We start from the raw sequence: 23,563 nt of genomic DNA, 5'->3' as shown, positions 1-23,563 counted from the left end.
TGAGCCTTCTGAGGTGTGGGGTGTGTGTTGGAGTGACTGTGAAGGCTCATACTCACTTCAACATGAAGTTGCTTCAGACAGCAAATCCTGTTGGCATCCAAACTGAGTCCCCACTGGGTGACAGCAGGGTGTTCGTGGTGCTTCCAGAAACTGGGTGGACACAGCTGAGCTGGTTTTGTGTAGAATCAGCTTGGGTCCAACACTGTGTTTGTGTGTATTGGAGGCATCTTTAGTGCTTGAAAGGATTGTTTGTTTGCCCAGCAACCAGAACTAATAAGTTGTACAGATTTAGCTTCTCTGTCTTTGAAATAATCTACAACTGAAATAATCAGCTTACAGCAAATTGGGAATTAATTGTGTATGCATGAAAGAAAATGTACACAGAATGGCATGAAAACATTTTGGTTCCATTGGCATTATGTATTATTATAAACTAATGAAAGAATTCTGATGGCTCAAGGCACTTTGCTTAAAACAAGACCGTAAGTCAATATTTGAATAGGTGAGGTCAGCATTTTCTCAAACTGCAGAGAACCTCCTCTGTCACATCCCTTCCTTGTGGCAGCAGAGTTCGCTTGGCTGGCACGAGGGATCAAAGCTTCAGGAGCAGGAAGCAGAGTGGCTGCTTTGGTACAGAGCTGTTTATCAGGACTGGAGCTGGCACGACTGGTGTGGCTCCCTTGGGAGGAGGCACAGGTAGAAATGGCTCTGCTGTGTGTCACTGCCATTCCTGAGGCCTTACAGGAGGCACCCGACCTCCTTTTGAGCTACTATGAAGGTAAAACATCTTACTTGTGATGCTTAATGCCTTCAGTAGCCCTTGTGGTGCAACTGTTACCAAGTCCTCCACATTGAACACAAATGTGATGGCTCTGCATGGCTCAGCTCAAGGAAGTGTCTGCTCTTCTGTGTGGTGGGACTCAAAACCACTGACTTACTGAAGGCTGTGCTGTAAAATATGTGTAGAATTTGTGATCTTCATTAGTTAATTGTACTCGTTCCTTGTTCAGTTTTGTAACAGCTTGGAACTGCAACCCTACCATCAGGTTGACAGGAATTCAGTGGCCTTACATTGTTTATGCATTTTGTTAGGATGTGGTTTCATGACAGATTTTGGCTGTGTGCAAAGCAGCAAGTGGTGAGGAGCAAGATGAGTGGATCCGTAGGGGGAATTTCAGGTGTGAGGGACCTGACATTCGTATTGCAAGTTTTGGACATTTTTATATCATTGTAACTGTAATCTTGCCCCATGGGTGTAATGCCTCTTAAAGATTAACACATATTAGGAGTATTCTTGGGCTTAGTTTCAGTGGGAAAAAAAAAAATCCAGAGATTACTGTCTATGAGACTGTTCTACACTGAACTGAAGCACTGTAAATGAGGTGATTTGGACCTTCAGGAGCAATGTGCTCCCCATCTGTGCTTTAACAGTGATGTAGATGTGGGTCTAAGTTGGGTTTGAAACAGTCCTGTGCCTCTAACCCTACAATGAGACATCTTAGGAAGATAAAGAAGGTTGGCACTAAATGGTTTTCTCTCGGACTGTTTTCTTTATCTGATTCACCAGTAGCATAAATAACTACTGATCTTAAATGCAGAACTGGGGGAAGGGACCATGTGAATGCACACAGAAGAGAGCATGGGATCACAGCATTCTCGGGTTAAGTTGTCTTGGAAATACAGCTTTGGGTTTCCCTCTCTCTGTTGGTGATGTAGCTTTACTGGGTACTTTGAGAAGGAAAGCAGGAAATGCTTTATGTTTCCATCCGTTCAAGGTTCAGTCCCCTGGCAGCTTCTCAGTCGGATATGGCTGTTTAGGTGTGGAAAGGGAAGGACCCTTTCGCACATGACCAGTGCTCAGAGTTGTTTTCCCGATACTGGGAAATGTGAGGCTCTTCCCTACTCAGATGGAGGAAGACCAAACCCACATCTGTACCCCAAAGGGATACTTTGATCTTTGGGGAACTGGTTATTATGGTCATTGTGTAAACAGGAGAGGGAATCACGGGAGCAGGTGCAGAGCGTGGAGGAAGGAGCAGGGGAGGCCCTTGGCCAGGAGGGATTTGTCTTTGGTTGCCAAACCCTGGTGCTCACCTTATGCCTGTGTCTTACAGGAGAGCTTTGATGACAAACCTTGTGCAGTTTTGGGAGGAGAAACTAGAATTTTAAGGGCAATGGGGAGTCCACCAGGCCTCTTTATTTGAGCATATGGGTTGTCATCAGTGACTCAGGTCAGGGTAACAGGGAATTATATGGTGTTGAAGTGGAAAGAAAACATTCTTATAACCACTACTTATGTTTACAGTTCTGGAGGTGTTTTCATTGTTCAGCATGTAAACACCTGAACTACTTTTTCAATGCTAAGAGGTGTCTTAAGTGGCCAAACATATACTATGGTATTGCTGTTAAAACAACTGGACTTCCTATAGCTCACAAATTGTAGGAATGCTTCTGTGGGAAAGCAGTTGGAAGGAGTACCTGATTTTGAAATAGTTCAGGAGAAAAGTATGATAGTTATAAATGCAAGATTTGTACCTTCTGTGGTCTTTTGTCTCTAGTGTAAACTTTGTCTACTATGAAACAAAATACCTTTGTAACTGTATGTACTCATACATAGTAACAGAATTGTTATCCTGGTTTTATAGGGCACTAAACTTCGAGGGTTTTCTGTGATAAATGTACAAGTGGAAACAACAGCAAGTTTTAGGCGTCTAGCAACTGTCTGTTATGATAAACTGGAAAAGCAAAAGCTCAGTTTCTAGTATAATTGCAGTTCTGCTGCCAAAGTGCTTCTGGAGGCTGCACAACTTTCCAGGGTTCACGTTCCAATAAATGACTTTACATCTGAACTGACCTAAAACCTGCCTGAAGAGACCTTTATGGAACATGGCAGCAACTCTTGCTGCTTCATGTTGGACTCTGTCCCTCCAGGTCTGCAGCAAGTTTCAGCAAGGCTTCCCAGTATATGCAAGGATTTTTTTTTTTTTTAAATTTTATAAACTATTAAAATCTGGATTCTGACAGTATTGTAATACCTTAAGCAAAGTACCAAGAATATGAAGTTGTTGTCTTTGCTGGGTGAGTGTCTGACGTGGTTATTTCTGTTGAAGACACAGGCACACTTGAATTTTGGTATATTTACCACTCTTTTCCTTGGTTTATTTATTGATGTTTCTGTTTTAGGGCTCCCAGAGGGTCTTAGATACCTATAATAGCCAATTTCAGAAAGACTCTGAGTAGCTGAAGACTTCCTTTGTTTAAAATCAGTGAAGATGGGTGTTATGACCATGCTTGTTGGGAGACTTGCTTCTGCCTTGGCACTGGGATGTGGTTGGCAGAAGAGCCAGCTGTGTAAGTTTTGGAGAAGTGGAGAGTCCACCTCTGCCAGCAGTGACTGAATGCTTCGAGCAGGCAGTGTTGCTGTGCTGGCTGGCAGTCTGCTGTGCTGGGAGCTGTTTTGTCAGAGGTGCTGGGGTTGGATAAGACACTTTTCATCTTTGCTGTGGGGAATAACGTGGTCTGTAGTTGTTGACTGGGCTGACTGGCTTTGATATGTTGGTCTGTTTTGTTTCCTCACTGAGGTTGCCATCTCACTGGAAACCGAGAGCTGAGCAGACTGCTCCCAAAAGCTTACTATAACCACCTTTCCCCAGAGATATCCAGTCAATATTTTTTTCCTTAGCTGTGTTGATTTAATCAATCCCTTGCCCCTGAAAATGGGTCAGAACCTTCAAAAAGCACCATGTGGGAGGCTCCCTAATTGTGTTGGAGAGCTGTCATGGCTGGATGACAGAGTGTGTTTATATGTGTTTAAGTGGAACTTGTGTGGTTTGTTTGTCCCACTGCCTCTTGTGCTTTCATTGGGCACTGCTCAGTCTTTTCCACACCCAGATCAGTAAGATTTCCCTGAGCTTTCTCCCAGCTCTTTCAGCTGTGCCTTGTATGAAGGTACTCCAGACCCTAAGTCATGTTGTGATCTTCATGGCCCTTTAGGCTCACACCATTATTTTCATTTCTGTCTTGTACTGGGGCACCCAGGACATCACCAAGCACTCCAGTTGGGTCTCCCCAGTGCAGAGCAGAGGGGAAGATCCCCTCCCTTTGTCTGTGGCAATGCTCCTCCTAGTGCAGCCCCAGCTGCTCTTGATTCCCTTTTGCTGCCAGAATGCGTTGTTGGCTCCTATCAACTTGGTGTCCACCAGGTCCTTCTCTGCCAAGCTGCTTTCCAGCCAGAAAGTCCACAGCCTGTACTGGTGCATGGGGTTGACTCTCCCCAGGGACAGGACTTGGCATTCCCCTTTGAACTTAATGAGGTTGCTGATGGTCCATTTCCTCAGCCTGTTGAGCTCCTCTGAATAGCAGCACATCCATCTGGTCCATCAGCCCCTCTTCCAGACTTTGTATCATCTGCAGACTTGCTGAGGGTGCATCAGTCCCATCATTTAGGTCATTAATAAAGATACTGAACAACTCAGGATTGACTCCTGGGACACACCACTGGAGATTCTCCCCCAGCTGGATCATGTCCACAACCCTTTAAGCCTGGCATTTTGGACAGTGTTCAGTCCACGCCACTTTATACTCCTCTGACCTGTACTCTGTCAATTTGTTTTCAGTGGCACTGGCTCAGTTGCCTCTGATTCTTCACTGCACAGTTTCCAGCCTCTCATCTGCTACCAGGGCACTGAATGTAGTCTTGTGTTTGTAAATCTGTTCTGTCAGTTCTTAGTCTGTTATAATTTAATATCTCTAATGTCCTCATCAACCTGAGTGTGATGTGGCTTGTCATTTGTTTTGTTGCCTTCCCTCTTTGCTTGGTTGGAAGCAAGTTCCAGGTGCTGTCTTTATGTTTATATTTGAATTCTTGCCAAAACAAGATTTCCACTTATGTGTTAGAAATGTAGGATCAAGATACCTTCTTTCCATGCAGTGTAGGAGATGGTTTGGGATGGCCCATTCTGCCTGTGAAAACTGAGGAGAAAGTTGTCTCCCTCTCAGGTGAGCTTTGGTGTATCTGGATGTGCAAGTAAAGCATAGTGAACCTCAGTGTTCCTGCTCAGGCTTGAGAAGACTATTTTTCATCCATGACGTGGTCCTTATGGACTTCTGAGATACAGATAATTGATTTGAGTTGGGTTTGAAATGGTGAAAGCAGTGTAAAAAAATCGAAGGGAGGTAAGATAGGTGGATTTGGTATTTTGTGTTGCTGAGGAGTTCTGCTGCACCTTCTACCAGTTGAGACTGTTTTTTGGAATGTTTGACTAGTTTATATGATTGAACTGGAGTACAGCTTATTGCTGACTGATCACAGCATATCTGTTCTTATGTAAAGCTCTTAAGTGAGAACTTGAAACATTCGAAAGCATTCAGAACTACTAAAAGCCTTCAGAAGTACAATCCATGGACTAATGTAATTCCTAGTTATTGTTGTTATAAGGATTGTGATGCCTTAACATTATCTGTCATCACTGGATACTGTTTTTACTTGGGTAAATATTATACTTTATACTTCAAGATGTTCCAGAGACTTATTTAATGTGGACTGTTTTGGCAGTAAACAGTTTCTTGCCCATCACACTGAAGTCTAAATTACCTGAATGATTCAACTAGTTGCTAGTATTGAAAAGCAAAACTGATGAGTTCTCCTTGAGGGTCACATAGTAGCTAGGTGGGAGATGTGTAGCTTGTTGCTGTTTCTGTGCCATCATGAAAAAAGTTCTGGGATAAAACTGTTTTGACATTCCCCCCAATCCCTTCCAATCCACTTTACAGATGAGACAACAGAATTTGCATCTGGTTTGTCTACATATCCATGAGAGTGAGGGTGGCATGGAGCATCACTGACAAATAAAAGAGGAAATTCAGCACCTAAATTTCAAACATAAAAAGCTGATGTCCTTTTACTGCTGTTTGTCTTTGGAACACAGAGACATGTGGGTGGTGACTGGGAGGTTCTTCAAACCCTACGCTGGTTGTTGGCATGACCGAGCCTGTGTTTTACAGCCTGGAAAGGTGACCAGAGTGAGTGTGTTGTTCATTTCAAACACAAACACAGGAATGTTCTCCCAAGGGAATAAATAAGCTTTCAAAAGAATTGGTTTGTGTTGACACAGCATGAGTGTGATTATCTACTACTGCTGTGGAAAAAGGCCCAGGTGTTTGGCGTTTCAGTTGCAGTCTGCAGTGCTGAGAGCATTTACCATGACTGACACTCTATTCTGATCCATTTTCCATGTTTAACTTTGTAGAGCTGTTCTGTATATTGTATTGTGTGTATATTGAAATATAGTACCTGCTAATGTGCTTCAAAACAGAGTGTATCCTGAGAGGAATATGTGACGTGGATATTTCTTACATTTCTCTGCATTTGTAGGTTTCCAAAATGGCTGGGTCGAGTTGGTTGGAAGATGACACTTTTATTTCCAGACTGTAGGTGATGAATGGTTCTTGTCTTTATGATCTGTGGCTGCCAGAATTTCCTATATGTTTGGCAGTATTTCATGTCAGCCACTCCAAAGACAATTCAATGCAGAAGCAAGACAAAACTACTCTACTTGCTGCAGGCAGTAAGGAGGGGAATATAATCCTCTGAAACAAGTTTAGAGAATACATTTGGCAAAAATAAAAAAGTGTATGCCAGGAGTTTCAGATTGTGTATCATGATCAGGTGACTCTGGTGCTGCCATCTGTTCAAGAGAAGAAAATAAATTTGTCTTTAAAGGAAAAAAAGCAAAACTAAGTCTTCATCTTTATATTTGACTGATTCCTTTGTTGATGGTTATAGTTAGGAAATACTTCACCAGACAGATCATTCAAGCTTCTCTTGCATTCATGGCACAGTCATGTAGTTCTGTTTTTTACTAAGGGTTTTCTGACTTCATCCATAGGCAGCAGAGGAAAAAAGGCTTCATGGCAACATCACTGAAGCTGCACTTTTGATCAAAATCGCCCACAGATCAGAATTATACATTGGTTTAATGCAACTGTAAGATCAATACCAAGGAAATAATACTTCTTCCCATTTGATTCCTTAATTTTTTAATTAATTGCTGGATATTATTATGCACTAATGGAATGAAGTAAGTAGGGAAAAAACCCCAAACTTCTACAACCCTTCAGGATTTCTGTCTTTTAACCCTGTTGTGCTTCTGTCATTTTGTGTGTTCCTTGTGTTCTGTTGAGGAGCAGGTTTCAGTGAGAACAGTGTTAATATTTGGCAGTGCCTGGATATCTGACTGAATTTGAGTGAGGGAAGATTATTTGACTGCTGCAGGTTTGTGGAAATTTCTGGCATGAACAGAATTTCTTGATGAACAAATGAGTCTTTATTGCCAAACGAGCCTTAAGCTGTCAGTGAGCAACTCATGGATCTTGTGCAACAGATGGACAAATATGTAAATACATTGCTATGCTCCTCTGAGTAAATTAAGTGTATCAAAATTAAAGCTCACTTGCTTATTCTATTTCATACAAACGGGATGACTCTGAAGGAGGGTGCCTTTGTCTGTGCAGTTTAAGTTGCATGACGTCAATCACACACCTTCTGGCTGTATTGCATTTCTTGGATCAAACCTGCAAAAACACTGTGTGTGCAGCAATCAGTTTTTGCAGATAGAGTTGCAGGTTTAGGTGGGAGAATAAACAAAGCATCGTGTGTACATACCTTGCATGCAGTGTTTGAACCTTCCTCCCTTCTTGGCCCCAAATGTGCGCTGAGTAACAAGCACTTGCCCTGTGGGCAGTGATTCATTATTGGTAAATCTCCAGCTTGGTGTGGGGGGGAAAAACCACTGCCAGCAATTCCTTCTACCACATACGAGTAAAAACCTACCCACCACCACCAAAATATGACCTGTTGTCATATACATGCATTTACTTTATTCTAATAGGCAACTATCCGTTTTTTTTCCCACCTCAACAGAGTTGGCAATTCTACAATTCACAAATGAATGTTGTTTTAAGGGAAAAACACTTGTTCTTAGCATTTGTGGTTAGGTCTGCCTTATGCACATATGTGGCTTTCAAGCTGCATTTCCAAGACTGGGTTGTATTCACTGTGGGGTTTTTTTTCTCTTTTAGTGGACTATATCGTGGAATATGACTATGATGCAGTGCATGATGACGAGTTAACAATCCGAGCTGGGGAAATCATCAGGAATGTGAAAAAACTGGAAGAAGAAGGATGGTTAGAAGGGGAGTTAAATGGCAAAAGGGGCATGTTCCCTGACAATTTTGTGAAGGTGAGTTCTCTGCATTTGCTGGGTCTTACTGTGATAGTGTATCAGGCTCATTATTACTGAAGTGATTAGAATACACATTACTTGTATTTGTAACAGGATGATTTTTTTTTTCAATGGGAAGATCTTTTAGGTGATGACATTTTTTTTAATATACTTTTGAAAAATTTTTTTGAATTCTACTGTCTGTTCTTGTTCACTTCAGCATTTCTTTTGGTTTGTATCCTTACACTGTATATTCAGCAGTGCACTAAGTTGCCTGGAGCCATAGTTATCTGCTTTCGTGAGATGAACTGATTAAAAAAAAGCCAAGACCATGAAAACCCCTAAATCTACCCCTACAGAAGACATCAGGTCATGAGAGAGTTGGGAAAGTGGGGAAGTTCAGAGTCTGCTGAGCTGGAGATATTTTTCCATCTAAACTGTGCAAGTATTGAAGATGTGCTTTGCTTCTTTATGCTTTCTGGCATTTTTAGTAACTTACAAGGATTCCTTGGTGTAACACTTCTGTACAGTCCAAGTGAATTTAGATATTTCTGCATCTTTTGAAGTGAAATTCTTTGCAAACGAGAACTATCTAATGTATCTTACTGCGATACTTTCATGTTGTTAAAACTGAGAGGAAGGTTGAAGGTTGTCCAGTGCTGTAAACACTTTATACATATTTACTTTAAGTTTTACAATTTTTCTGTTCATATTACTGAAAAAGCGAAATTACTTATATTTAATTTACTGCAGAGAGTTTTAAGTATTTTCCTTTTAAGGCTGATGGGAATAATCCAGTTGTTCTCAGAGATGGTCTTCTACCAAGGACAGGTTTGTACGGATGCCTTTCACTTGTGTAATATTTTCAGATTTTTGGTAGTTTAGTTCAAAGTCCATTTTGGGTTTTGAGTCCTGTGTAAATAGTATTTGACCCTAAGTGATGTTTTGATGGTTACTGTGTTGATGAGGTTAATTAGCACTGAAGTACTGTGTAGGAAGAAAGCCTCAGACATGGCTCTTCTCTGGTACTTATGTCATCAACACTGTCTTTCTGCTGAACAGCAAAGAGGGGTTGGATGTGATGTGTTTCTGTGTTAACTACCAAACTTGTTGGGTGTTTTCTTGCCCTTCTGCAGCTGTGGCTTTTATAAACTTGGTTTAAAATTATTTCCATCTTGGCATCTCAGCTGCAGATATTTTTAACCCTACAGCTGTTCAGTATGTACATGACATGGTTGGATATCCTGAATTACAGGGGACAGTTTTCTAGAAGGCATAGGAGTTCGGAGGAGTGGAAAGGAAGTTGTGCAGAAGAAAATGATCACTTTTGTTTCATGACAATAGGGATAACTTTCCTTTTTAGTGCTGGAGCTGAGTGCAGTTATGAGGCTGATCCTGGGAACTTTTTCTTCTAAGATGGTCTGTTTAGAGTGGAAAACTGTTGTGCAGTGATGAGATGATGGGAAACCATTAATTGTTAGGGAAGTGAAAGTTTTCTTCGAGGTCAGTTTGATTATAGTTTCTTCTTAAAAGTTAATTTACAGGTAGAGGTAGTTTGAAAGACTGTTTCTGGGTTGCAGAACAGTGGGGTTTTTTTTCTGTCTCATCCAGAACTGTTCTCATTTGTCGCTGTAGTAGATTCATTTGTCACTGTAGTAGACTGTTGGATCATACTGCAGGATCTATGAACTGCTTCTGTGACCGGACTGCTGCAAGTACCAAGCCTCAGCAGCTAAACTCAAATGCCCCAGCTTGGCCTGGTGTGGTTTTAACACCCTCAAGGTGTGGGTGCAGTGCAGGAGGGAGGTGGAAACAAGCAGAAGCAGGGTTGTTGCACTTTGGCCTTGTGAATGAGGAAGGTCCCTTGAGAAATGGATTTACTTGTTTTCTGCTGTGCGCAGGAGCTTACCACCACCACAGCTGGGAGGGGTAATAACAGTAAGGATGCCAGAGAGGGACAAATATTGCCAACTTCTCATGACCCACACAAAAGGAAAAGGAGAGTAAAGGTCTGAAGGGCGCAGTGAGAAGGAAAGAGCTGGAAGGACAACCAGGCCAGGAGTACTGAGGGGCAACCTCACGTGTATAGGGTAGAAATGTAATCAGAGAGGGCCCATTGCTGTGGACAGGACTGAGGGTTGCACCAAGTTTTACAAGTTTGATCGCAAAATTCTGGGACTGTATTTGAATATTTATTCCTTCCTGAAAGGATAGTCTTACTCTCCTGTTATGAGTGTAATTTCATGCATTAAATGGGGATCTGGGCTGAATCCATTGCATGGTTAAATTTGTGGTGTTTTTTGATGCTATATATATATATTGGTTTGTTAAGAATTGAACCGAGGCCTAGAGTATAACCTGTCCATGCAGAATTTGGATGGTAAATTGTTATCTGTGCTGATCTGAGAAAGATTAACATTGGAAGCTGAAAGTGCATCTGCTATCCACTAGATTGCCTTCATGTGTAAAATATTTAAAAACATAATAAATACGACAGACTAAACTGGGTGCAGATGGACATGTCTTCTTTTTGAATGCTAAATGTTATTACAGAAGATAAATGAAGTTCTTATTTTAAAGAAAGAAAAGCCTTTGATTTCCATCAACTGCAGGAGAACTGGGGGGAGGCTCTAATTACAGCTAGTTTGGTTTTGCTAGCTATATTAGTTTGTCTCTTCTCCATCCTGTCTGAGGGCAGGAAAGGAGCTTTTTGCCTTGGTGCCAGCTACAACTGGCTTTGGCTGTCAGGCAGCACAAGGTTGGTTCCTGGCTCTTTGAAGGACAAGCAAAATGCTGACAGGAGGATTATTGCTCCGTGCTGCCTGGATATGTTGGATGCCCCAGATTCGGACGGTATCACAACTGCTAAAGCAGATCAGTCCCTTCTGCTCCCCCCTGCTGGGCTCTGCTTATGCACTGGATTTACTGACATTTTAAACCACTCCTCATGCTTTGACTTCGGCGTGCTTTGACAAACGCGTCTCTTCTGTTTGAGGTATGACTAAGTGCTGTCAACTTCAGTTGGAGTTGTTAAAGCAGGAAATAGCTTTTTGATTATGTCTTCCTTTCTTTTTGATTATGTCTTTTTCCCCCCTTAAGTCTTCAAAACATTGCAAAGTAATTTTACATAGTGGTAGCAATTGGGTCTTTGCTGTCAGAATTGCAGCAGAGGAAGCTGAGGCTGTGTTTTCAGATGGGTTATTTTTATTTTACAGTGTAGCATAAGGTAAACACTGTACAACTTTGAAATACTCCAGTGGAGAAGGGAATGTATGGAAGCTTCCTGTGGGTACTGATGTCATACTCATGCTTGGTACTTTATATCATCTTCTAGTAACTTTTTGCTTGGGTTTTATTGGATTCTGCCCAAGCATTTTGCCTGTTGATCCTGAAGAAGGGTGAGAGCTTGGTGGTGCCTGGATGCTCGTACCAGCTGGGACCTGGACACTTTCCCAGTCACTTAACAGGTTATCCAGCAGTCTGAGACAGTCTATCCCAGAAGGTTTAGTTCTTAGTACTGACTTCCACCTGCATAATTTTACTTTAAAAGAAAGAGAATAGTCAGTCTCAGCTTAGGGGAACCCCTTAAAGCCTCCAAAATGTGCTCAGGTATTAGTGTGGCAGTGTCATTGCATTGGAGAGGGAGTGGAAGGGATGTAAAGGTTGGGAGGCAAGTCAGTGGGTGGGATGTCCAGAGCAGTCCTGAAACCAGAGCTTTATAGTTGAAAACAAGTAGGTTAAAAAAAAAAAAAAGTACGAGCAATTACACTGTGTGTTTGTGAAGCTCATTTCCTTGAATTCACTTTTCAGTACTAGGGCTTTTTAAAGATGTTCTGCCTTAATTGCAGTACTGGGTTTTGGAGTGTGTACCTTTCTAATGTTTTTAACAAAGTCTGGTTTGAGATTCCTGTTTGAACTGTGTGCATATCCGTTCTGAGTGGGGTTGGAATATTTGAATTGGAGTTCTTGTTTCTGACATTGTTATTGCCATTTTTCTGCTTCTTCCTGTATGGGCAATTTATAATAAACAACTTCATAAATTCCTGAAAGGAATTAGCAGTGGAAACCTAGCAGACTTTTATTGTTTTCTTTGAGAGAGGCTTTTCCTTTCTCAAATCCATCACAGTGACAAATGTCCACACGTTCCTTCACCTGCAGTGCAGGTTTTAGCAATGCAATAATGCTGTTAGTTGGCATGTGTGAGGTTTTTGGATATGCTAAAGCATGTGGAATGTGGAAGGCTTTTTGGCTTTGGGTTGGGTTTTGTTTCTGTTTGTAGACTTATACATATATATAATATACAGGAACAGTTCTTTGAAAATAAAAATCAAGAGTCCAGGACTCCCCTCTTTCAGAAAATTGCTCAGATCTCCCGCTTTCTCTGGCCAACGAATCTTTTTTTTTGTCTTTTCTCCATTTATTTTGACAGAGTGGACTAAGATCCGTTTTTATTTAATTTTGTTTATTTATTTATTTTGAGTAGCTCTGTTCACTCACTCTGTCGCTTCCAGATACCTGTTGTATTGGTAAGCTGCAAGTGGTGATTTGGTGCTCATCCTTCTGCTCATTTTTGAAGATTTCTGTCCCTTCGTGGTTGAGAAGCTTTTTCAGGACTGAAGTTCCTTGTTTTATTTCGTTTATCGCTATCTCAGTTTTATAACCGGCTCTATTGTGAGTAATAGGCTTTTCACGGCAGTAAAACCAGTTCGATCATAAGCTCAAGGCAGTAGCTCGGATGAGGGAGGAGCGGTGGGTGGATTAATTAGTAGCTCTCATCAGTGAAGTTTGCCAGCAGGCTTTGGGGACATTCTGGTGAACAAACTGGACAGCTTCTCCGAGCGCGTTTGGGACATGCAGCCCCTGGGCCGCCTGCTCAGCGACAGGGCTGGAGCAGGGAGAGCTTCCTGCCTGCACAGGTGTGTGCAGCTGCTCCCGCTGTAGCGCCGAGCCTGGATCCTTTCCAGGTTAACACGTGAACTTTGCTCACTGTGACATTTTTCTTCCTCCCCCTAAATAAAAAAAAAAAAAAAAAAAGAAAGCCCTGCAACACTGGGCGTGTTCGAGCAGATATGTCCTTGGAGGTGGTAAGCTCTGCTTTATTTTCCGTATGTTCTTAACATCAAGTATTATAAACAGATTTTCGCGTTTCGGGGTAGTAAATGTGAACAGCACGAATTTAAAAGTTGTTGTTGAAGTATGATTTTTAGATTTTGTTTGATACATAGTGTAAATTCCTGGTCTTAGAGCTGGTTTGTGTAATAAAACTACTCGGGCTTGGTTTAGCTTATCTGCCCTTCCGTAGTGCATCGAGATACTTAGAAACTCCAGATGGCTATGGGGTTTGCATGAAGAAGTCGTTTTTCAAAGGATGATTTGTTTTTTAGGTGATTCTTTCTGTTCAACTTCCTGGTATATGTGTTTGTGTAAATGAAACAGCCCAAGCCCCTTTCCTTCCCTTAACATCAACCCTAGGCCAGCGCTTTAGAGTATTGGCACAGCTGACTTACCTTCTTAAGCCTGTCTTTGCTGCCTCTGTCCTGTGTTCTCAGTGGTGGGGTGCTGTTAAACACCGTGCTGTAAACCAGGGAGAGAAGTTTTGACTGAAAGCTCCTTCAGGCGTAGCGTCTTCCGTAATTCCTTTTCAAAAATAGTAAATTGACCTCACCCAGGACTCTAAACAGGAATCATGGAATCAGGATTGCGGACAGGCTCTCTGTTCTAAGTTATTTCTAACCTGGGTGCAGTTAAAAAGTGTAGTAGAATTAATTAAAAAAGCAGATTAATAGCTACACTTTTAAACTATTTATATAGGTTAAACCATAAGCACCTAATGTATTTAAGGAATAGATTAAAATACCTGTTTCCAGCAATTTGGTGTTTGTTCCTTCAAGTATTCTGTCCGAATTCTTTGCATCTGGTTAAGGCTTGGAGAAAATATGATGTGCATCAATTTATCAGTCTTATTGTTCAAATGATATTTCAGTTTATACAGCCTTTTCCTTTGATTTATTATTTTCTTGAGGAAACTGTCACTGCGGTGCGTTGTGCAGGGAGGTGACACTGAGGAGCTCGGAGGTGCCGTTGCCTTCTCAGGCAGAGCAGGCAGCCCTGCCTGTGAGAGGGCGATGTTTGCTTTGAAGCTGGCGGTTCTTGTTTTTCTGAAACAAAGATTACATGCAACATTGAAAGCCATGTGAAGTAATTTCAGTTTCAGTGCTGAATGTATGAGAGAAGCACTGGGTGTAAGGTGGCTCTTTGTCTCCTGGCGAGGAGTGAAGCTGAGTGTTTGGGCTGGTGCTTTGAGACCTGTTGCCAGCACTGTGGTGCCACTCATTGTTCGTGCTGATTTTTCTTCTGGCTTTTGGAGAAAATAGAATCACTGGAGGAGAGTGTTGTATCAGGAGGTGCCTTCTGGTTTTGCCTGAGCTGCTCCCACTAATCCCATTTGGGATTTGCGAGAATGGTGATGATGATTCCTGTGCTTGTGGGGTGAGAGAAGGGACTCTGCTAGCCAGCTGTTTTGGCCTGAATAAACAAGGAAACAGTTATTTTCCAACTGGAGTGTCAAGGTAAACAGCTTGGGTGAGCCTTACTTGTGACGGGGAAACTACTGTTTCTCAAAATAATAGTTAAAGAAATCCCAACATCTGAAAACCTTGGCAGATACATGCAGTGGCTCTGATCTACAGGCATACAGTCACGTATGAGTTGTTGCTGGGGTGCAGAGCTCATCATGGATTATTGCTATTCCTGTGACTTTTCCAGTTGAGTCACTGGATTGACTGCTTGGGTTCATACCTGGGCCCTGACCCTGTGAGGTCCCTCTGTGAAGTGACTGTATCTGGCATGAAGAGGGGAAGTCTTGATGATGGTTTGAGTTTGCAGATGGTCTGAGACTTCGCTGTTGCTGACACAGCTCTATCAGCACAGCCACTTGTGGGCACCTGCGTGCCAGGTCGCCTTTTCGTATTTTCACTTTGTCCACATGGGAATTTTATTCCCTTGTTGGTGTTCCTTGGGGATTTGGGAATTATTTCATATTCCAAGGCAGTGTGGTTATGTTGTTTAGAAAGAGATCATGAAAGTGATGTGACTATTTGAATTATTTATCTTGATTGACTATTAGATCTGATGCTTTCCTCAAAAGTGAACTATTTAACTGCAGAAGATTTGTTGAAATGATGTGACCCTTCCCCTGTTCTAGATGAGCAGCTGTGCTTTAAGAAGTTTTAAAAAAATCACTTGTCAAGGAGATTTCAGTTTGAATCTGCGAACTGTATTTTCACCGTAAAGTAGAAGTGTGTGGTGTTGTGAAGTCTTTGATGGCTGAATGTGAACGCAGAATGAGGAAAACACTGGTGCTTCTTGTAGTACTTAGTATTTTAACATATATTTGTATATTTTATATGTGAAAATCCTGTGTTGTCAAGAGCATGGGAGAAATGGAAAGAGCATCTAAATTTTTACTTAGAGACATGGTATGGAGGAGAACTTAAGCTGCTGTTCCAAAGGACAGCAGGATATACAGCATGATTAATGACTTGTGTGAACACTGCTTAATATGCTAATTATTCTCTTTCATTTGAGTAATCAAAGTTTTGTGATTGTACACATGCCTCTTGCTTTTCTAAATGCCACATCAGCTTGTGATGTTGCTCTGTGATAACTGCACACTCTTGGATAATCTCCGAGCTGCTCCCATTGGGTGCAGTGGTTTGTATGGGAGGGGCAGCAGGTTTATACATGTAGTTATTCCTGTAGTCACGTGAAGCAGTCTGCTCTTTTGTCCTTCCTTATTTAGTTGTTACACTTGATTTATACCTAATCTTATAACTTCCTCTCCGAGCAAGGGAGAAACGCAACTGTTCCCTGGCTGGAGCCTTCCAAACAGAGTGTGCTCCATCAGTTGCAACCGTCATTGAGTAAACTGCACAAAGCTTTGTCGGTGTCTCAGTCAGTAATAACTGACTGCACAGGTGCAGGAAACTCACTTTTATGTTTATACTTTCCTTGTGTCCAGAACTCTAAAATATGGCCATAAATATGCTCTCTGGAATTAGCATATGGAGTAAGACCAAAAGGGTCAGTTATCCAGGTACTGTAACATGTAATGTTTGTTACATCCCAAGAGGCTCTGGGAGTGCATTCCAGCCCTCTAATTTTAATACTTGGCTTTATGCCTGTTCACCCAACACAGCTAATATTAAATCTGTCACTGTGCTTTTTTTATGAGGTGGAATGAAGTCATCTACATGTGAACTTGACAATAAACCTGCATGAGAGTAGCTCATCTGGACTGTCACCTCCTAACATTTCCACTTCTTATGAATCTTTTTTTTTTAGATGGGTCATCATTTTGAATGACTCATCCAAATCACTACTCACCTACTGTAGTGTTTTCAGTATTAAAATTATTTTTGAGTGTATATTGAGTGTTTTCCTTCCTTGAACACTGGGTTTATCCAGTATTCTGAGCTGATATGAAAGATTATTGTGGTAGTTATTTTCTAGGCTCAACAAGCTTTTTGGATGCTTTTCACTTGATAAAAATAATATTTTGGTGTATGTATGTGAGTTTGTTAGCTTTGGACTTGGTGTAACAAACTTCTGCACTGTTAGAAACTGATGGTGGTGGGCCCTGTGAAAGAGCTTACAAAACAGGAGCAGAAAGCACAATGCATTTTCAGTTAAAAATGTTAGTTAATGTGTGAATCTTTGATAAAACTTGAACTTTAAACCTGTTATCTCCCCTGAGGTTCTGAGGTTTATATTTTTAGCCCTTATTTGACATTCTCTTAAGCATTTAATTTTGTGTCTTAGGCAAGACTTGTGAAGGGACGTAGATGAGTCAGTGTTTTAACTTGTGGCTGTGAGTGAAGTGCTGGAGGCTTTACAGGGAATGGAAAGAGATGAATGCCCTGGAAAAGGGATGCGAGGAAGAAGAACGTTGAGTACGACAGAGCGGATGCAGGAAGCCAGGATGATGGTGAGAAGGAACGAGGGATGTTCTGAGTTAAACATCAAAGGGGACCTGCAGTGGTTATTGGATCCCATGTTTCTCTGGACCAGCAATAGAGGCACTTAACTGGTAGAAGAGAAAGAAATGTCTTCCTGTCCTCCTGTGTGAGGGAAGCTGATAAAACACATGTGCTGCAGGAACTAGATCTCTGTCTCACCCTCTGCCACCTCTGATTCCTGCTTTCATTGATCTAATGCACTGTTTGGTGGCTGATGGTTGACAGGACATAAACTGTTATTCTATATAACTATATATATTCTAATTTTCATATATATATATATAAAAGAAAATATAATAGAAAATAAATGTAGTCAGCGTTTTAAGATGGTTTTATCTGGCTGTGGACATGGCAACACTACATAAAATATTATTAAGGTATTATTTTTAGAAGTGTTTTAAAAATAACTTTTTTCTTAATGGGAAACACTGTACTTCCTCTAGTTACTCCTGTTAATTTAGGATTCTTTGGTCTGCTGCTGGTAGACGTGGTGAGTTGACTGCCGTGCTTTCTTGCATCTGGGCTTTGTAGGTTTTTTCGCATGTTTTTAGGTCTCTTGTATTTTGCAATTATTAACAAGACTTCATGTCACAATCTGTTTTGACACCTGCTTGGCACAAGCTTTGTAGGTATCCAGTTCTCCATGACAAAATTGAACTATTTATATATATAGAAAATGTCTGCATGTGTGCTAATATATATGATTTGTATCAAGATCTGAAATTCCAAGCCTGCTTCTGCATTCCCTCTATAGAGATCGGTTTTCCTTAGATAGGAAAGTGCAGCTGTTTGTCTGTTCCTGACCTTCAGGTATTACATTTATTCAGTGGCTCAAGTTTGTAAGTCTGAGGAGACTCAGTAAAATTTTTATGCTTCCCAGAGATCCCACTTACTCCACCTGTTGCATATTGTGAGAAAGAAGCGGTACCTTACCTGATTGCTGATGTTTTTCATCCTACACAGCAAGACAGGATGATTATCTGATCTATATTTAGCATAGATTATAACACATTTAAAAATGTTGGTAACTTGTTAAATCATGTTACGTGATGTGGGTGTGATTTAATAAAGGCAACGCTGCGGCTCTGTCTGCAAACTGGAGAAGTGTGAGACTGATTTGAGTCACTTCTGTAGCTAATTATATTTTATTCTTGAGGGAGGAAGTTAGAAATTGCGATTTGAATCTGCAGCAGGCGCAAATGTAAATAATTCAGCTTTTTTTCTCCAACCATTTATGAAACTCTGCTGTGCACAGAGTCCACTGGTGTCTTCTGGCATCACTTGATGGCTGGGAATTTTGTCTCAGAGGACTTTGCATCCTTTCTCGTGTTTAAAGAGTGTGAGAACTTCCAGCTGAAATACATAGCTCTGTGTAAAACTCTCATAAGGAATATTTAGAGGGATTTTGAAAGCCATGCTCAGCTGATGATGGCCTTGGAGCGAGGTGGGCTGTGTTGAGAAGCTACAGCAAGAGTTGCTCCGACAGCATTGTGTCTGTACATCCCGTGGAAACTACTGGGGATTCATTTCAACTGAAAACTTTATTCTAACTTCAGTCAGGAATGGAAGTGCCTTTGACTGTGATGTGCAGAAGTCAGATTATGAAGCAGTTTAAGTTTTGGAAGAGGCAAAGTCAAGGAGTGATGCTGCCTTACTGTTGGTTCAGCCTCACTGTAGGTCAGCACTTAAACCCAGTGATTTACTGTTAAACCGTCCCTACTTCAGCCATAAATTAGGCCCCCAAAAATCAACCCATGACATGTTTTAAAATGTCCAGAAGATAACCTTTGTTTTGCAAGACAATTTATCAAGTTTTTCCATTTTTCACATGGTAACTGCTTTCATCTTTTAAGGTGATTTGTTTCTATTTTCAAGAATTAATATTTAATCCTCTAGGGAGTCAGTGGCAGCCTCTGACCTCTCCCAGCTGAGTTATTCTGCTGGGAGATGGAATCTGCTCTGATCTCTGGAATGTTTCAGGGAAGGAGCTCAGGAGCTTCTCAGCTATTTGGGTTCATAAACTGTCTTGCTCTGTCCCTTCAGTTCATGGAAAGTAATGAGACAGGAATAGCTGCAGATTGATCATCTTTCTTTCTTTGCCTTGGTTAAATATTTTGCCTCTGTGGGTACCTGCACTGAGAGTGAGAAATCATATTTTGTAGTCAAGGAGGAGACACTGGCAAAATGAAGGAATGTGGGATACCTTAGATTGGAGTGAGTGGGGCTGTAAAAGCTAAAGCTGCCCTGTGCCTGCCTGTCTGTTGCCGTAACTAAAACTGTAAACACGAGAGGTAATGGGCGCTTAAATAATTAGTTATGTGAAGATTTTTGTATTCCAGGAACTGTGGTGTTTCATTGCATTTGAACAGGCTGACAGTATCTCTTCTGCAGGCAGCTGTACAGATTTTTATGTGTATTTATATACACTCACATTTATATGTGTTATTTTTCAGTGATGGGGTTTTCAAGGCTATGTCTTGTATAAATGAAACTATTGCCTGTAGATTTATTACAAGCTTCCAATTCTTCCCTCTCCCCTAAAATGACAGGTTCAATTCCAAGTTCCTTATTTTCTGCTTGGTGAAATATGAATCATGATCTTAATTTGCCAGTCCATGAGTTCTTTATTGCTGTTCTGAAGGGGATGAGATGAGATAATTGTATGTGGAGGCTCAGGCATTTATCTTTGTGTATTCTTCATCTCAGCCTCTTTAGAGATTGAAAACATTTTCTACTTCTTGAGATCTTGCTTTAAAACGTACTCAGCCAGTAACAGAAATGCACATTGCTTTTGTACAGGCTGATGTTGTAGTGGAATTAATATAAGAACTTGAAAGGTGATTGTTCTTTTGTATAATGACATAAATAGGAGATGGGCGGCTCAAGTCTTAACGTTTATGCTTGAAGAATCCAGCTAAGGATTGAGATTCGTTGGATAATGAACTTCCCTGTGCCCTATAATTCAGCAGTAGAATTCATATTTTTAACTCATGGCCCTTCAGACAATCTGACCTGCTTTCTGCATCTCCACTGCCTCGCTGATCTGAGTGCTCTTGGCTTCTGGCGAGGGAAGTGGGGGGGATCCAGCTGTCCCTGCTGGAGCGATGGGTGGGCGAGTGGCTGATGGTGGGAAGGCAGCTCCTCCCTCGCTTCCAAAGTAGGTCAGGACCGCCCCCTTATTTGCTTATTTGAATGGGCATTATGAGGCTGTGGATGAATTTAAATGTGTTGGATTTTTGTCTGCATGTGAAGAATAGTTCTTGCTTCACATGTTGCTGTACCTAAATGGTTTTGAGGTTTTTATATATAAACATGTGCATTTCCCTGAGGAATTGTTAAACTGTGGCAGGTGCAATTAAAGCAACGGCCCCTTAAGATCACCCCAATCTTTTTTTTTTTTTTTTTTTTTGCTGTTGAGATAAAACACACGTTTAGTGGAGATTATGAAACTTCAAACCTTTATGACTAGTGCTGTAGTTTGCAACAGAAGAAGTGGGTGGTTACTTCCCAATTGAGCGTATTTCATGCCAAGAGACAGTCTGTATTGACCTTGTACTGCCAAGTCATAAATGCATAAAATCTGTGCTGCTAATGGAAACACTGACAAAGCCTTGAACTGCAGTGGACTGTCATAATAACAATATTAAAATTTCCAGCTGCAGTTAATGTCAGGTTTTCATTTTGGTTTTGCTGGCTGGCAGCTGTCAGAAACCTCATCTCAGAACAAACTGAAGTGTCTTGGAGTGTTTTGTTGGTATTGTCACAACACAGACTCTCTCTGATAGTTGGGATATACGAGACTGACTTAAAACCCACCAAATAATCAAAGAAAACTGCCTTACTGGTGAAGCCAATGAATAGGAGTCTTGGGTGTGTTCAGGTTGGGTGTAGTGATAGCTCAGACATGAGACCTGTGGGCAGTGTTGTTTTCCAACCACTGAACTTAAAGCAAGCTGTTAGAGCAGAGATGTAAGAATTGCAGACTCTCATTAACACTATTAATGGGGTATTTATTGATGTTTACATTGATTAGTGTCAGTTTTCAGAGATCCAAACTGTATTGTTTAGAAATTACTTCCTTTTTGAAGTCTTAACATGTCCAAAAGGTCAGAGTTAGAGTGATGATGCCCAGGATGAAGCTGCTGGTGAGGGTGGTGGGTGTGTATGTCAGAGGATCCTCGTGTGTGCTTTCAAAAATGACTCTTGGAGCATTTTCCTGCTGTTAGAGCACTGATGTGAACTACAGGATTATACTGTAGTAGACCATGTGCAGGTGTGGAGACCAGGAATTCCTGAATTTGCTTTGACGTGGTTTGATTTTAATGTGGTTTTTAATGCCCTGAGGGAGGGTAATTAATGTTGCAGTTCCTCTTTAACAGGAAAAAAAATAATGCTTGCTTTACAAGAAAGTTTTAAAGGATAGTAGGTTAAATATGGAAGAAGTAGTTGTTGGCTTATCCATGCCTTGCTTGCTAGCTACTTCTGTAGTTCTTTCTCAAAACTAGATTTACCACTGTCTGCTGTGGCAGGACCCTGTTGTGTGGTTGTTACACGTATTTTCGTTATAAATCTGATGGATTTGCAGCTCTCTGCTGCTGTTTTTGTCACACAGTCACCTTGAGCTTTTCTGGGCAACCTCTTTCCTTTTGTATGCCTTGGAGTAGGATGGTTTCTCTTCACTGTGTATCAAAGTTCAGCTTTCATATCTTGTCTATATTAGGCCAGTCGGGTGTATCAGCCTTTCCCGATGTCTTATTGTTCTTTCTGGTTTCTCCTGATGAAATTCTTCATCAGTAAATCTTCAGCCTTTGAATCTGGCTGCAAGATTTTCTGCAAGATGTAATGATTGCTCACAGAATTATTTTAGACTCTATTTTAAAATTTAATCCAGTATAGTTTCTGTTAAAATGAACCACTGTCTTGTGTTAGACCTTTGAGTATTTCCTACCTGTCACCACTCAATTACTGACTCAAGCCTGGCCAGAAAGGCACTCCAGCATTCCTCCTTTGGTTTTGTGTCCTTGGACCTTTGTAGTGGGCACTGCTTTTGCCTCAGATCATTTCCTATTGTTTATAACTTGTCTTTTAGGTTGCTGCTTTTGATGCTACTGCTGGACTTAAAAGTATATGTTCTGTTTAATTCAAATTATTACTTACTGTGATCTTACCTCACAGAGTGTTCTAACATTTGAAAGTGTTGTGTGTGTGCTGTTTTGCTTTTTTATTTCTTCTAATAAATTAAAAAGAAAAAGACAGAGGTCATGTTTTTGACCAAACTGCCTGTGTAAGGCTTCCCCAGTTCCTTTTTGCAACTGTGTGCTTTTTACAAAGTTATTTAAGCAGCTGCTTCTGAAGCCTTGTGCAAAGTGCAGAGTTGGGGAAACAACCTGGAGCGGATTCCTCACTGGAAGTGTCACGATTGGGGAGCTGGTTAACTGGAAGTTCCTGGAGCAGCTTGGAGATTTTGGAGGCTGTATAAATCACATAGCAAAAGATTATAATTTTAAAAATCCAGAGGCAGAAGCACTTTAGGCAAGTTTTCAAGTACCAGTGTGTTTTCCCGATGAGCAGAATGGCCCTAACAGTAAGGCAGCTAGAAGGGTGTTTTGGAGGTGGCAAATGTTTCAGCTGTAGCCAAATTTAATGGCTTATCGTTTATCAGACTTGCAGGTAACTGGCTGAAAAACAAGATGAGAATAACAAAGTCTTTGAAATGTGAAACATCTGTTCAGATGGGAAGTGGACAGGGTGTTCTGCTATCCTGGAGGGTTAGTGGTTTTCTTGTTTGGGTTTTCTTTTTTTTTTTTTCTTTTGGACTTGGAAGATGGGATCTCAGCACAGCTTAAGATCTCCAGGGCAGAAGTCACTGCGAGTAAAGGAGAGTAACAGCAGGAACTACTTGACTGTTTTCTGAAAAGCGTTTTTTATGTCATGTAGATGAGTGGGAAGAAATACTGTGCTGTCTGTAGTTTTGTTTATTTTACTTGCTCTGCTCTTTTGAGAAATAGGGAGGTGCTTTGGTCTTCTTGACTCAAGGTTTGTAGCATCTTTGAAAGCATCAGTAGGTTTTCAGACCTACTGAGTTTTCCAACTGGACAACTGCAGTGGGTGACCTGGGCTTTAATGTTCCAGAAAGCACCAGCAAGGTCCTGGGCAGTATGTTTCTGCTGTTTTTGGCACTTCATGGATGCGTGGGTTTTGTTGTCCTAAAGCTCATGTTTAAGAGTTCACACAACATGAGTGTGTATCTATGCCTTGCCAGTATTGTACCAAGGCTTTCGACACTGTGAGCAGAAAAGGTCTGTGGCAGATTTTGGAACGTTT

The 23,563-nt window shown here is 41.2% G+C and overlaps 1 protein-coding gene across 2 annotated transcripts in view; it reads left to right on the top strand.

Moving 5' to 3' along the window:
* CD2AP (CD2 associated protein) overlaps window positions 1–23,563 on the top strand; it is an 85,088-nt gene that overhangs the window by 14,559 nt on the left and 46,966 nt on the right. For both annotated transcript variants that reach the window (XR_007628920.1, XM_050315418.1), the window contains exon 2: window positions 8,080–8,240. Coding sequence is in view for 1 of the 2 variants with exons in the window: in XM_050315418.1 (XP_050171375.1) it covers window positions 8,080–8,240 (161 nt within the window). In the remaining variant the exon portion in view is untranslated. The remainder of the gene's footprint in view (window positions 1–8,079; window positions 8,241–23,563) is intronic.

This window comes from Myiozetetes cayanensis, unplaced genomic scaffold, assembly GCF_022539395.1.
Source record: "Myiozetetes cayanensis isolate MyiCay16 unplaced genomic scaffold, myiCay2020 scf2-11, whole genome shotgun sequence".
Taxonomy (NCBI): domain Eukaryota; kingdom Metazoa; phylum Chordata; class Aves; order Passeriformes; family Tyrannidae; genus Myiozetetes; species Myiozetetes cayanensis.
The sequence above is the reverse complement of the archived record's forward strand: the minus strand, read 5'-3'. Positions and strand labels throughout refer to the sequence as shown.